This window comes from Berkeleyomyces rouxiae (genome assembly GCF_048999995.1).
Source record: "Berkeleyomyces rouxiae strain 22BRR77 chromosome Unknown BrBRR77_ptg000001l, whole genome shotgun sequence".
NCBI classification, from domain to species: Eukaryota; Fungi; Ascomycota; class Sordariomycetes; order Microascales; family Ceratocystidaceae; genus Berkeleyomyces; species Berkeleyomyces rouxiae.
The window spans coordinates 5,376,964-5,391,355 of NW_027396491.1; the positions used below are offsets into that span (position 1 = coordinate 5,376,964).

General features: G+C 47.3%; 6 protein-coding genes across 6 annotated transcripts; 3 read left to right on the forward strand and 3 right to left on the reverse strand.

The window, feature by feature from the left end:
* Positions 1-551: 551 nt before the first annotated feature.
* On the reverse strand, positions 552-1,602 carry BROUX77_001509 (uncharacterized protein; the record flags this gene model as incomplete). The annotated part of the gene is made up of 3 exons (XM_073745947.1): positions 552-725; positions 795-1,025; positions 1,081-1,602. 3 exons carry the CDS (start codon positions 1,600-1,602, stop codon positions 552-554), a joined length of 927 nt encoding a protein of 308 aa, XP_073609744.1.
* A 1,147-nt stretch (positions 1,603-2,749) lies between these two features.
* BROUX77_001510 (uncharacterized protein) lies at positions 2,750-5,869 on the forward strand (the record flags this gene model as incomplete). The annotated part of the gene is made up of 3 exons (XM_073745948.1): positions 2,750-3,054; positions 3,221-5,643; positions 5,718-5,869. 3 exons carry the CDS (start codon positions 2,750-2,752, stop codon positions 5,867-5,869), a joined length of 2,880 nt encoding a protein of 959 aa, XP_073609745.1.
* A 941-nt stretch (positions 5,870-6,810) lies between these two features.
* On the reverse strand, positions 6,811-8,001 carry BROUX77_001511 (uncharacterized protein; the record flags this gene model as incomplete). The annotated part of the gene is made up of 2 exons (XM_073745949.1): positions 6,811-7,899; positions 7,999-8,001. The coding sequence occupies 2 exons, from the start codon at positions 7,999-8,001 to the stop codon at positions 6,811-6,813; spliced, it is 1,092 nt and encodes a 363-aa protein (XP_073609746.1).
* A 1,273-nt stretch (positions 8,002-9,274) lies between these two features.
* BROUX77_001512 (uncharacterized protein) lies at positions 9,275-10,486 on the reverse strand (the record flags this gene model as incomplete). Its single annotated transcript, XM_073745950.1, has 3 exons — positions 9,275-9,747; positions 9,855-10,362; positions 10,442-10,486. 3 exons carry the CDS (start codon positions 10,484-10,486, stop codon positions 9,275-9,277), a joined length of 1,026 nt encoding a protein of 341 aa, XP_073609747.1.
* A 495-nt stretch (positions 10,487-10,981) lies between these two features.
* Positions 10,982-11,936, forward strand: BROUX77_001513 (uncharacterized protein; the record flags this gene model as incomplete). The annotated part of the gene is made up of 5 exons (XM_073745951.1): positions 10,982-11,043; positions 11,222-11,259; positions 11,370-11,465; positions 11,580-11,643; positions 11,705-11,936. The coding sequence occupies 5 exons, from the start codon at positions 10,982-10,984 to the stop codon at positions 11,934-11,936; spliced, it is 492 nt and encodes a 163-aa protein (XP_073609748.1).
* Positions 11,937-12,911: 975 nt separating this feature from the next.
* On the forward strand, positions 12,912-14,295 carry BROUX77_001514 (uncharacterized protein; the record flags this gene model as incomplete). Its single annotated transcript, XM_073745952.1, has 4 exons — positions 12,912-13,505; positions 13,580-13,730; positions 13,801-14,158; positions 14,229-14,295. The coding sequence occupies 4 exons, from the start codon at positions 12,912-12,914 to the stop codon at positions 14,293-14,295; spliced, it is 1,170 nt and encodes a 389-aa protein (XP_073609749.1).
* Between the last annotated feature and the right edge of the window lie 97 nt (positions 14,296-14,392).

Here is a 14,392-nt window from a genome sequence, read left to right on the forward strand (position 1 = left end):
AGAGATGGGTCATTATGGTGTGCCAACAGTATCAAAAAGATTTTTGCCGCCAGAAGCGAAAAGCCTAGCAAACGAAAGATTATGCAGCATGAGTTCCGCCCTGCAAGCTGCTTTCCGCGGATTTCTCAGGCCGACAGCCATTTGAATGACACTGTGAGGGGCGCCAGTAGATTGGTGGCCTGTGATTCAACGGAGCTTAACGAACGCAAGGACAAAGACGATACCACTAAAAATGGGGCAGTCGAGGGCCAAGTACCGGAAAAGGGGCCGGCATTCAGAATTATCGATCCTGCAAGAGCAGTGAACCACGAAAAGGAGACCCGTATTGCTGCAATTGAGTGGAATCCTGTAAGAGAAACGAGCGGCTGGACGATAGTAGCAATGGCATCTGGCTTGTTACAACTAATGAATTTGGGGGTAGCTATAGGACAGGAAGGGGAATAGATATACATAGACGCGGAGCATAAACTACACAAGCACCCTCTTTTCAGCCCCCATAATACAAGTGTTTCTGGCCTTCTTTAGTCGAATAACGGTGTGTCATGAGTGCTTTACCTGTTCCATTCACAGCCAATATTTATAGTGTTGGTATGATGGTGATCGAATGCTAGTGCCATGGCATACAGGTGTGTCAATGCAGCGAGTAGCACAAATCCATGAAATATTTGGTGTGAACTGCCAAAGTGGTCGAAAGCACCAGGCCACGTCCTCTCAGGCCACCGAGCCTATTCAAATGTCAGTTTTCTTTTCCGGTGAAGAGTTCACGTTGGAATTAAAACAAAATCAATACTCACAGCATAAAGTAGGGCACCTGCCACATACATAACACCATGTAGAATGACTAGATCCAGGCTCATTGTCTTCTGAAGGTACGCCCAGTTGTGTTTCTCAAGACCCTGTAGAATTGGGACGATACCAGAGGCTCCGAGAGCAATAAACATGAACGCGCGATATGGTCGCCATTCCGGAGTCCGAAAGTGCTCAATCCACGATACTAGGATACATCCAAAGCCAAATGTGAAAATCTAAGCAAGTTAGCCAAAGGAACACCCAAGATAGCAAAGCGACATTTAAACTCACCATTATTGTGTACAGTGTTCTTAGAGCCACGTCACAGTAGAACCCATAGTATAGTGCCGGCACATAGCTTCCCACTATGAGAAAGACAATGCCCGTATAATCGAGCTTGTTCCCCCATTTTGCTACCAAGCGGGAATGATTCGAGAGGGCATGATATGTTGCACTCATGCCCAAACATAGAACCGCACCGCTCAAGAACGCACCGAAAATTACGATATCAACAGGAGAGGCGGTTGCGTAGCGTGGTGCAATCACAGCGTAAAGGTATGCTGCGATCAAGACAAAGCCTATAGACCCAACAAGGTGAGACCAGATGTTCACCGTTTCATTGTGAAGGTACGACAGGCTGCGAAAGCATGCGTGTAATGAATTGCTGGTGGCCCGATAGCCTGTATGAATAAAGGCATTGTCCTTCCGCCAGTCCGGCAGTTCATTCCAGTGAATGACAAGACGCGAAAGACTGGAAGATGATGCCGGGGACTCAGCTGAAAATGGCCGTTTTTGATGGCGGCTTCGCATCATTTCGAGGCAAGTTGAATTGTATGAGCCTGTGGAACAATAAATAAGTTCAAAGTCTTCGTGTGAACAAAGTTATGCGGAAATGGTGTTGATAGTCGTCATATCATATTCTTCAGCATTAAAAGAGCGCAAAGGAAATCTTATAGGTTATTATCCCAACAATATACTGGGCAACTTTGTTGTCATGCCCAACAACTTTCAGCTATGGTACCACATATACGACACTTATGGATGTGTAACTAACTGGTGAGTTGGCTGACTAGTCAACTAGTTAAGTGGAGTTTGAGTTAGGATTACACTTATTCCGACAGCGATACTAGGGTTAGACAATCAGAGCGCCACGTGATCTGAATCACGTGAGGGTGTCTCCACTCCAAATCGTAACGGCCACCTAGGCCTTCTCCCTGAGATCCTAGACTTGGGATTAAGACACTTGTACAGGTATACAACACCTGCACGATAGCTTGTAACTCGGATTGCACTTTACCTGAGAGCTCGGTTGTTTTTTTGCTTCGTTCAACGGCCCTCACCACCACAACTACAATTGAATCTTTGATCCAGACTATTTAGCCATAGCCGCATGATCCGGGACTTATTGCCAGCCAGTTCAGCGAACACAACAACACCATAGCCCAGGCCAAATTGCTATAGCTCCTTGCTGGTACGCCATCTATGATACCCACCCACCCAAACCACAATACCCCCCTCCCTATAGTTCAGTTGGCCGCCTGGCCTGACACTGGCCTATTTGATTGAAGCTTGAGACCCAGAAAAGGAGTTCACCTTAACCAACGAAATGCTTGGCTGACTCCGTCTACTACATACATCTAGGTGTCTTTATTTGTCTTGCGACATCGTCGTATTCCGTTTCAACGTCCTGGGCTTCGCATGCTGTCTTTTGCCATCACAACCTCGTCTCTGTTTTTGTCCTCGTCCCCAAATCCTCCTATTGGAGCTTGTCGATACTCGTGCCGCCAACATCACACACAACCATCATCTGTCCCCTCCGCAATCATACCACCAACCTTGATTTGACCAACCGTTGCGTCGTTGCCGCCCATCGTTGGCCTCGTCTCTCGACTACTTCTTCATTTTCAATTGCTTGATTGACGCCAAACTCTCCAATTCCAGCATCCGCTGCATTTTCATAATGGCCACGTTCTTGGAGAACGCCTACAGCCTTGTCCATCAGGACAATGCCGCTGACGTGCCCACCCTTTCAGACCTGCGTACACAGTTGGAAAAGGGTACTGATGAAAGCAAGGTGGAGACCATGAAACACATCCTCACCATCATGCTCAATGGCGACTCTATGCCATCTCTTTTGATGCACATCATTCGTTTTGTCATGCCCAGCAAGTACAAGCCGCTCAAGAAGCTGCTGTACTTCTACTACGAGATATGTCCGAAGCTGGATGCTTCCGGCAAGCTGAAGCAAGAGATGATTCTCGTGTGGTATGTATCAACCATCAGAGCATCAGTGCCACATGAAGTCTTGTCGACCTTTGACGAATTCTAGACGCGCTTATTTTAAGCCATTGGCTACCCCCTACCGATTCTTCCCTTCAAGCTCTACTATTTGCCTCGGAACTCCTCACTAACTCTGGGGTTCCTTCTTTAGCAACGGCATTCGCAACGATCTTCAGCACCCTAACGAGTATATTCGCGGAAACACCCTTCGTTTCCTTTGCAAACTGCGTGAGGCTGAATTGATCGAACCTTTGCTGTCTTCTGCCCGTTCTTGTCTTGAACATCGCCACGCCTACGTCCGCAAGAATGCCGTGTTCGCTGTTGCCTCAATCTACCAGCACTCACAGTTCCTGATCCCTGATGCCCCCGAGCTGATTGCCAACTTCCTCGAGGCGGAGACCGATTCCACCTGCAAACGCAATGCATTCGCTGCCCTCAGTAGTATCAGCCATGATGCTGCCCTTCAATATCTGGGAGGTGTTTTCGAAGGCATTGTTAATGCGGAAGAGCTCCTTCAACTTGTGGAACTTGAATTTATCCGCAAGGATGCCGTGCAGAACACTCAAAACAAGGCCAAATACCTGCGCTTAATCTTTGATCTCCTTGAGGCTGGCGCTTCGACTGTCATTTATGAGGCTGCTTCGTCTCTCACTTCTCTCACCAACAACCCTGTTGCTGTTAAAGCTGCCGCCAGCAAATTTATTGAACTTAGTATTAAGGAGCCTGACAACAACGTCAAGTTAATCGTATTGGACAAAGTTGATCAACTTCGTCGCAAAAACGAAGGTGTACTCGACGACTTGACCATGGAAATTCTACGCGCACTGTCCAGTCCCGACATTGATGTTCGCCGCAAGGCCCTGACTATTGCCATGGAAATGGTGTCGAGCAAGAATGTAGAAGAGGTGGTTCTACTCCTCAAAAAAGAGCTTGCCAAAACTGTTGATCAAGAATTCGAAAAAAATTCCGAGTATCGCCAGCTGCTTATTCACTCCATTCACCAATGCGCCATCAAATTCTCCGAAGTCGCTGCAAGTGTAGTTGATTTATTGATGGACTTCATTGCCGACTTCAACAATGCCTCAGCCGTCGACGTTATTAACTTTGCCAAGGAAGTGGTTGAGAAGTTCCCCGAACTGCGCCCATCCATTGTACAACGTCTGACTTCAACTCTCGGAGAAGTTCGAGCTGGCAAGGTTTATCGTGGAATTCTCTGGACTGTGGGTGAATATGCGCTGGAGGAAAAGGATATTCGCGATGCCTGGAAGCGGATACGCGCTAGCTTGGGGGAAATCCCTATTGTTGCTTCCGAACAGCGACTGCTAGATGCCCAGGATGTCGATGAGGAAGCGCCGGCTTCTGAAGAGTCAATTCACGAGAAGTCTGCTCCGTCATCAGGATCCAGACGTGTTCTTGCTGATGGAACATATGCCACTGAGACCGCTCTTACAAGCCAGTCATCCGCTGCCGCCAAACTGGAAGCTGTCAAAGCTGCTTCCAAGCCACCTCTACGCCAACTGATTCTGGATGGTGACTACTATCTTGCTACCGTACTTGCATCTACTCTGGTGAAGCTGGTCATGCGACACAGCGAACTTTCGTCCGACAATTCTCGCACCAATGCCCTCCGTGCAGAGGCCATGCTCATCATGATTTCTATCGTCCGCGTCGGCCAATCGCACTTTGCAAAGCAGCCTATTGACGAAGACTCAATTGACCGCATTATGACTTGTGTCCGGTCCCTCGCTGAGTTCACGAAACATAAGCAATTGGAAACAGTCTTTTTGGATGATACCCGCAAGGCTTTCCGCGCTATGGTTCTTGCTGAAGAGAGCAAGCGGGCAGCCAAAGAGGCTGTGGAAAAGGCCAAAACTGCCGTCCAGGTTGATGATGTCGTAAACATTCGGCAATTGGCCAAGAAGAATGCCGGCGATGGTGCGGATGAGATGCACGTGGATTTAGAACGGGCTACTGGCGGAGATTCTGCCGCTGAGGATCTTTCCTCGAAGCTTAACAGGGTCGTTCAACTGACTGGCTTCTCTGACCCTGTGTATGCCGAAGCATATGTCAAAGTACACCAGTTTGACATTGTATTGGACGTACTGCTTGTCAACCAGACCACGGAAACTCTGCAGAACCTCTCAGTTGAGTTTGCCACCTTGGGTGATTTGAAGGTTGTTGAGCGGCCAACGACTCAGAATCTGGGTCCCCACGATTTCCACAATGTTCAGTGCACTATCAAGGTATCATCGACCGATACTGGCGTCATCTTTGGCAATGTTGTCTACGATGGTGCTCACTCAACGGATACCAACGTTGTCATTCTTAACGATGTACACGTGGATATTATGGACTACATCCAGCCTGCGACCTGCACTGAGACTCAGTTCCGTACCATGTGGACTGAGTTCGAATGGGAGAACAAGGTCAACATCAACTCGAAGGCTACCAGCCTGCGTGAGTTCTTGTCACAGTTGATGGCATGCACCAACATGAGCTGCTTGACGCCCGAGGCCAGCCTGAAGGGTGACTGCCAGTTCTTAAGTGCTAACCTTTATGCGCGTAGCGTCTTTGGTGAGTATTCAAAAATACATGTATTTCTATTGAACGACGGAATCCATGCTAACATACCATTCTTTGCGTTGTAGGTGAGGATGCATTGGCCAATCTTAGCATTGAACAGAAGGGCGAAAATGGCCCCATCACCGGTTTTGTGCGTATACGCAGTAGATCACAAGGTCTGGCTCTGAGCTTGGGGTCTCTCAAGGGTTTGAACAAAATTGGTAGTATGAGCAACTAATCAGTAGGGAATAATGAGGTGATAAGCGGAGAGAAGAATGCGGCGGGTTTTGTTGAATATTGCTGTTGCCATGCCACTTGTACGTACTAACGTAGCCGAGAATTGGTTGATGTTTTTTATCTGCTGTTTCTGTTTATGCCTTTGTGTTTTACATACCATGATGATGACATAAACTATTCTGAATGCCTGACTACTGATTGAGATAGTTATGTATGTACATGCATAAATTGAGTCGCGACATACACATGATTATTTGAACATGACAGACTGTCGATAGTTGCAAGGTGATTCAGCACATCTAACCCAGAATTTATATATGTACATACATACATAAATACATGGTCTTTCAAGCACGCTACGCCAATATGCATACCTGTAGAAGTAGCTATCGTCGGAATATTACTCCATGGTTGCAAGGTATATTCACAGGGGTATGGTCACGTGAGCACATTCCTGTGCTAACCCTGATGATACCCCACTTTGTATTTGTATATAGCTATCACGATAGATTGAATGAGGCTGGAGAAGGAGAAGAATAGAGAACCACGACTGAACCAACTGACTCCCTGACCATTATCTTGCACATAGCACCGTACGACGTATATTCCGTATTTTGCCACGCAAGTAGGACAGGAGTCAAACCACAGTTATGGTGCGTGGTGTAATTACATGTTCAACACTTGTATCAGAAACAGATCTATCATCCGCAGGTACATACATAGCAAGAAAAAGTAAAAAAAAAGCAAAGACTGACATGGCATGACATGGCATACTTGTGTCCCTGGTGACAAGAATGTCCGAAACAATGCCAAAGACAGACAAGAGACCATCGCTGAGTGAAAGGAAAACAGCAAGGGGTATTCGCAGAGGAAGCAAAAATCAGATGAGACTGGGAAAGTGAAAGACAGGATGGAAGACGCGAATGGGTGCGAGGTTCTGGACTAAAGAGTAGAATCAGGCTTTTTGCATATCATGGCATTCACAACATGTCCTGGTTGCCAGCCAATTTTTTCCAGAGAGTCTCTATCAGGGAGCACTTTACCCATATACACCAGGCGCACATGACGATCAGGGAGTAGTTGTGCTTTAGCTGCAATGGTCTTTTTGATTGTGCGTATTGGCTCAGCCAGAGAAGCTTCAACCACGACATCCTGTGCACCTTGGCTCAACCGCACTGTTAACTTGATCAAGGACAGGGTCATAACAGAGGCAGAGGCAGCAGCAGCAGCAGAAGCGGCGACAGAATTGGTAGTGGAGCTGAGATTGTTGCTGTCAAGGGCACCTTTTTTAGCCTGTTCGTCTTGAATGAAGCTCGCCTCTGCCTCCTCTTCCTCGGCGGTGGTGACGGAGTTTCGATCAGAGATGACGCCTTCAGCTTGGATAATGTCTTGTGGGTCGCAGATAATTTCCCTGGGAAGCTGGTACAGATGGCCTCGGCTGTCGTAGACGCCGTGCGAGGGGTTCCCAGTGGGAATGGTAATTCCAGCAGCGTCGATAATGCTTTGAGCCGTGGACATTGCGATTTCGCGCAGACGGCCAGTTTCTTGCGCTCGATCCGATACCCACAATAATTCCAGGGCAGCGCGAAGGCTCTGCCATATTTCAGGCCGACCATCATCGCGTGTCTCAAAGAACTCTTGGCGACAAAGATCAATGCGGGCAGTAGTCCATTGTTGTCCAGCGCGACTCTTCCAGCGCTTACGGCGCAAAGGTTGATTGAAGACAATTTCTGGGGCTTCGATACTGTCGGTGTTTACGGCCGTTGTTACAGCAGCTAGATGCAAATGGCGTCGTTCACTTGAAGTTCTCCCGAGTCGAGGGTGGCGGTTGTCTCGAGAGTACCGTCTTAGATGGGCTAGGGAATTAGCATTTGAAGTGCCAGAAGGCGCCGGTGGTATAGAGATGGCTGATCCCGACGCATAGGTAGAATGTGTCGGAACCGGAGCAGCTCCAGCGGCGATGTTTGAGGTGGACGATGGGACAGAGAATGCGCCCTGATAAGGACTCTGTTCGGTAGAGTTGCAACAGCCCTAGCAAGAGGAGATAAGGTTAGTGAGCGGGTGACAGAACGTAGATAGAGGCATTTGCTCTTGTGATAGATGTAATGGCAAGATATTGATGGCATGTACCATTGAGCATGTGGCTATAAGAACACAACAGGGTTGGTGGTCTTGGATTAGACAGACCTGGCTTCTTAGCAGCGCAATAAAATAGGCAGAGGAGGGGAGGGGGATTCAAGTCAAGTTTTGCTGGGCATGAACGAGTTCTTCATCTGGCGCAAAGAAGCTGCAGGAGCATCAGGGCACGCCTGATTTATGGAAGTGGGGTCGCAAGAGAGGGAGGCAAATCAATATTAGAAGTTGTGTCGCTATAGCTGGCTGGGTGACTATACATGGTTAGTTACTTGCTCGTAGTTATAGTTAACTACTAACTAATACTTGTAGTACTGTAGTTGGGAAGAGAGGATAGACAATCAAGGGATTTTGTCCAGCGCAAACGAGCCTCACCTTGGCCCCGATAAATGCATTTTCGCGTGGAACGAGTGCAACAGAAGCGGCCAAGACAAAGACTGGTTAGTCAATTAGACCCCAAAAAAAGATGGTTAGTTAGTTAGCGCAGAAGAAAAATAAGGAAAGGAAGCCCAAACCAGCCGTGCAAAAATCCCAGTATCAAGCCCCACACTGTGAGGTTGCCTACATGGTCAGTTCCGTCCGGGTCGGAGATCCTCAGGAGGCAAATGCCGGCACATATTCAACGTCACAGGGTCCGAGTAGTGCGGGCATGGATGCCATCGTTTGCCTAGCTTTAAAACAGGCAATAGTGGTGGCTACAAGTGGTGCATTTGTGCATATCCGCTGGTTAGTAGTAACTAATGTGGATAGCTTTTCGTGACCAGAGTTGACCTTGGGGGTAGTTGGTGCCAGGGCTTCGCACTAATAACTAATACAACTGTTTCTAGACGTCAGCACAAACCAAGTCTGGTATCATGAGCCGGATTACATTGTGGCTCCAGGTTTTGCACTACACGGCATAGACTAGTTGCCTCTCCCCCAAGTATTGATTTCCTCTGAGCTATTAAATACAACAACCAACTACGACACAAGTAACCAGGCTTTTAGCTAAAAACTCAAAGTTTCGCTCTCATTAATTTGTATAGGCAATCAAATAATTTACCTCATCTACTGGCTAGGAGGTATTTGACGTTCTAACTGTGCTTTCCATTTGCTGAATTGATGCGGAGAAGTACCCTTTTAAAGCGAAACTTGTCGTGGCTCAGACCTTCGTACTGGAGCTATCTCAGTGTCCTTTGCATCTCTGTTGTTTGGGTGTTTGTGCAACTAGATGTGGAATGAAGCAAAGTCATTGTCCCTTCATAGCCGAATATTAGTATCCATCTACCGCCAGCTACCAAAGGTACCCTCGGCAGTTCTTGGCTCCACAAAGGCATCGGACCATCTCTGCCACCTTGGCCGGGTCATTCTCGTCGTCCTCACCATCGACCTTTCCATTGAGATAGTCAAACGTTAGCTCCATCCCCGCTGGAATGTCCTTGATCGCAAACAAAGCCAAGTCTTGAATATGCTTGTCTGCGTGGTCGCCTACACGCACAAAAATCTTCATGTTGGGATTGCATGAGTGGTTAACAAAGCGCGTTGGTCCAGATATGAACTCGCCATCGACAAATAACGGCGGTGCTGAGAGACGCTCATCAATGGATGTAGGGTCGAAGAACTTGTCAAGTTCAAACAAATATACGTCTTTTTGCTGGTGCAGTGCTGCCTGCTCCCGGCGCCGGTCGGCTTCTGTAGCCGTAATTATTTGGCCAATGTACTTGTCAACGAACTGACCGGCACGGATATCAACTGTCGAACGGACGCCTGGAAGGAGTAATAAGTCAAAGAATTAGATAACTGGTGAAACAATGCGACCTGAAGTCTGCCAGTACATCTATATTTAGGGTCTGATTCTTCATTTATTGACTTACCCCATCCGCGCCCATTGCTTGTGCGGAATATCTGTAGAGGCACTGTCCGCCCTCGCTCAACAACCCGATTCACGCACTTTCTACTGCAGGAACATGCCTGGTGGCACTCGTATATAGGTGCCAAAGATGTGAGAGCGGTTTGTCTCAACAGACCAGCCTGGGGACCACGCACATGGTATGCTGTGAGAAGAATTTTCTTGGATGGGCCACTTTTATGGTCAGCACCTGTCCCATCGCTCTCATCAGAGGAATCATCACTCATAACCTCACCAAGACACGAGCAGCCACGTGTCTGGCAAGCACGGTCATCAGTACAGTCGCAGCCGCTGCGGAAGTTATCCTCAACGGGCGCAACACCGGGACCATACTGAATGGTGGATATGAACCGAAAGTTCCGTGGCATTACGGTATCGTCTGCATCATTGACAATTGTAATGGGTGCCATTTTGTGTGATGGAAAAGCCCGAATTTGGCACCAGTGACAGTCTTCTTTTCCCTTTTGGGAGCCCTGTATCGACACAGTTAATAAAGGAGAGCCGGAAAATAGAAATAGCATCCAAGGCACATTTGGAATCCCAAGAACTTACTGGTTTTCCGTGCTCGAAGAAGTGGCGGCGCATGTCGGCTTCCATCTTGGTGATCAACGCAAGCTTAGGACTTAGCTTGTCTTGATAGGCACACATGAAAGTATACACACAACTTTTTGGTTATCAATTAAGCGAAAGCCCGTTCTGTATCAGTTTATGGGTTTTTTTTTTGATTTGGTAGAGTTGGTTTGTATAAGAGAATATAAAAAACTGATGGATTTTCAGTATTAGGTATTACTGTGTTGTAGACAGATGATGAATGATCATCACACGTCATATTATGTTGTTAACCAGACAAGACGTGGAACCTGTTTTTTAGGGGGGAGGGTTGGACCAGGGCTAGGGTTTTAATTGCGTCCGTCAGATCGGAATATCGTCGGCTAAAGCGCGACAGTGTCTGTCTGTCTGTCTGTATCAAGCTTCACGAAACTCTGTGCAAGTGCTACTCAGTAGCCATAGGCATTTTCAACTGCATTATCATATTCTAATACTTTGTTTCTTTTCGCTCTACCATCATCCATCCTTTACCTTTCGACCAAAATGGCTTCAGTAGAAGAACCCTCGACCTCGAATACTGCCGACCCATTCTACATCCGTTACTAGTATGCTTCAATGCCCGCCTTGATCGCGCCGTGCCGGTAAATATGGCCAATACGCCACCATGAGATAGCCATATCTATGCTGTCCTTGCATAGCAGGCATGCGCTAAACCTGGTTGCGGTTTGGACGAAGCCTTGACGATTTCGATATCAAGACAAACGCTGACAACTGGTGCTTTAGCTCCGGTCACTCGGGGCGCTTCGGTCATGAGTTTCTTGGTAAGTTGGCATTGTTTACGCATGAGACGGCAGAGGTCGGCATTGTGCGCTTTCCCACCTCTGCCGACTGGAAGCTAACGGCTGGCTAACTACCTACTCGTGCCCCTTAGAATTCGATATCCGAGTCGTAGGCGACGGCAGCAGCGCAGTTGCGCGATATGCAAACAACTCCAACTATCGCAACGACAGCCTGATTCGCAAAGAGTGTGCGTTTTGTTCTAGATCATACCCATATATTCACAAACCACCTACCCATCCTCCTCGGGCGGAATCTTGCCCGACAGCATGGAGAGACCAATATGTTAACTTTTGATAACTAGTGTACCTCAGCTCACTAGTAGTAGAGGAGTTTAAGCGCATTGTAAAAACGAGTGAGATTATGAAGTAAGTATTAACAGTAACAAGATGACGATGTATGGTACATTGAACTAATATGGCGTTATAGAGAGGACGACTCGAAATGGCCCCAGCGCAACAAGGATGGCCGGCAAGAGCTTGAGATCCGGCTGGGAAATGACCATATCTCATTCGAGACGGCAAAGATTGGAGCTTTAATTGACGTGAGCGAATCAGAAGATCCTGAAGGTCTCCGTGTGTTCTACTACTTGGTGCAGGATCTTAAGGCTTTGGTGTTTAGTCTGACAGCCCTGCACTTCAAGATAAAGCCGATTTCATGAAGAGAACCTGGCTAAAGTGGACAAACGACGCAAGATAGCAGGAGATGTAAAGCACGAAAATGGCTAATATGACGGAGCAGTGAAGCACAAAGAAAGACTGCGACTAGGTGTTGGTATTATGAGCCGCGTCATGTGTTGGATATTACATACTTGATAGCAGCGGCATGGCAGCTGTAGAGCGCATCGAAGCCTTCTAGGGTGCTTAGGAATTTCGAGACAACATCTGCCTTCACCTGAGTCGACACACACCAGCGTGCACATCTGATTGTTATACCATACAGTCGTAGTACAATACAAATATGGGCATGTAGGCGTCATGGTTACCAGTCTAGTATCACAAGTATCGTTGGTATCACTAAACAATGGGAGTTGTGGAGATCAAGGCTGTACTGGACATTCACCTTAAAATAGCAAAAATGATACCACCAGTGGTCACTAGTTAATAAGCCGCCATTTGTTTGCGAGGTCAGCCTGGGCGGTCTTAGCTGTTTTTAGAATTCAGGCCTCAGAAGAGTGAAAGGAGAGTCTTTGTTTTTTTTTGTCATGGCACTGTGCTACACACCTCCTTAGTGCGTTCCTTTTTTTTTTTTTTTCAGTCTTACATAACTCACTATTTTTATATCTCTCATTTGATCATTAGTTGCTGTTTTCCTTTCTTTTCAACCCATCTCGTCTTCTCTCTCCGTCTCTGAAACTGCGACCTTTTTGTCTCTATTGACTGCGCCAGATACGCATAGTTTTCCTTGATTCAGACGAACAGAACTAGAACTCCTTCAGGCGAAGCACAGACGCTCTTGTCACCGCTGCTTCCAGATCATTTGCGCGACGTCATTTCGTGCCCCAGTCTCGACAGTTATCCCGACCCCTTGCCTTTTGCTTTTGACCTCCTCTGTCGCCCACCACAAATCGATAGATAGCGGCGTTAACATCGTGCCTTTTATCTTTTTGGCTGTATATCACTGCTAGTCACCCAGAATGCCAACAAACAACTCTCTATCTACGCAGCCTGCACCAGAATCCTCAGTGCCATCACGGCCATGGGGCTGTCCCGACGACATCAGCCACAGTCATTTGCAAGACAGCGCCGATATTGCGAACGATACAATGGATGATGACGCTAACGCAGTCATCTCTCATAATCTTGCCGAGGGTTCCTCATTGGCTGGTAGTGCAATCACTTCTGATGCATTTGCCCCGGAACTTGAGCCATTTCACTCATCACTACCATCGACATCTGATACCGCATCCACGCCTATACATATAATAGCCTCTGCCTTGGTTTCTGCGCCCTCAGATCTAGCACCACAAACAGAAGATGATATTTCTGTTACGGGTGCTCTTCTAGATCATGATAGCAGTGCGCATCAGCCTTCATCTTCTACCGATGCCACCACAGTTGGCCATGGACGAGTTGAAATTCCAGAGCTGGAGTCGCCACAAGCGCTAGTCACGACCGTAGAGCTCTCAACAAAACCAGAAGAAGATAGTGATCACGATAGTTTGGCGGCAATTGTGCACGAACCTACCGATTTACTGTACCACATGGGGTATGATTTCCCTTCCTTGCGGGTAAGAAACCTTTCTGGGGAAAAATCAGGATGGACTCCGACGCGCTGAACATCGTACTGATTCTAGTCTGTCAGATACAACCCGTTATTCCATCGCCATATTTGAGACCAGGCTCCAAATACCATGGCACACAACATGCAGAACACCAAGTGTATGATGTCCATGTTGACATCAAATATGTGGACATGGCCGAGTCGTATCTCTGTGGTTATTTGAGAATCCAGGGTGAGTATACCAGCTTATAAAGTATATTTAAAAAGACACATGAGCTGATACCCCATTATCTACACCGTAGGCTTAACTCCCGATCATCCAAAACTCACCACCTTCTTTGACGGCGAAATTATCGGCCCCAAATACTCCTTTATCACGGATCATGAGTCCTGGGGTGCAACCAAACAGGTTGATATTAGTCATTGGAAAAGGCTTGATGGTCTGGAGTCGTACTACAAATCTATTGAAAAAGGCGCCACGCCGAACCCAGAAACCTTGCCGAGGCAGCACATTTTCATGCGTTGGAAGGAGCATTTTCTGGTTCCGGATCACACAGTCAAAAGCATTATGGGAGCAAGCTTTGAAGGTTTCTACTATATACGCTTCGATATTTTGCACGGCCGAGTAAATGGCTTATATTTTCATGGCCGGAGTGAGAAGTAAGTCACCGAGCATCCTTGTAGCAAACATCTCTCTATAGGTGTAACTCTAACCCCCGTGATTGACTAGATACCAACAACTCGACTTGGTCCATATTGATGATTCGAGACATCATTCATCCTTTGAATTACGCTAGACCCCAATCTCTAGTTCTTCATATTGCGAATTTCTACTGCCATCTTTCCCGCTGGATACTCCCTCTAGTCTGTCTACTTGAGCCTTTTCACGATTTT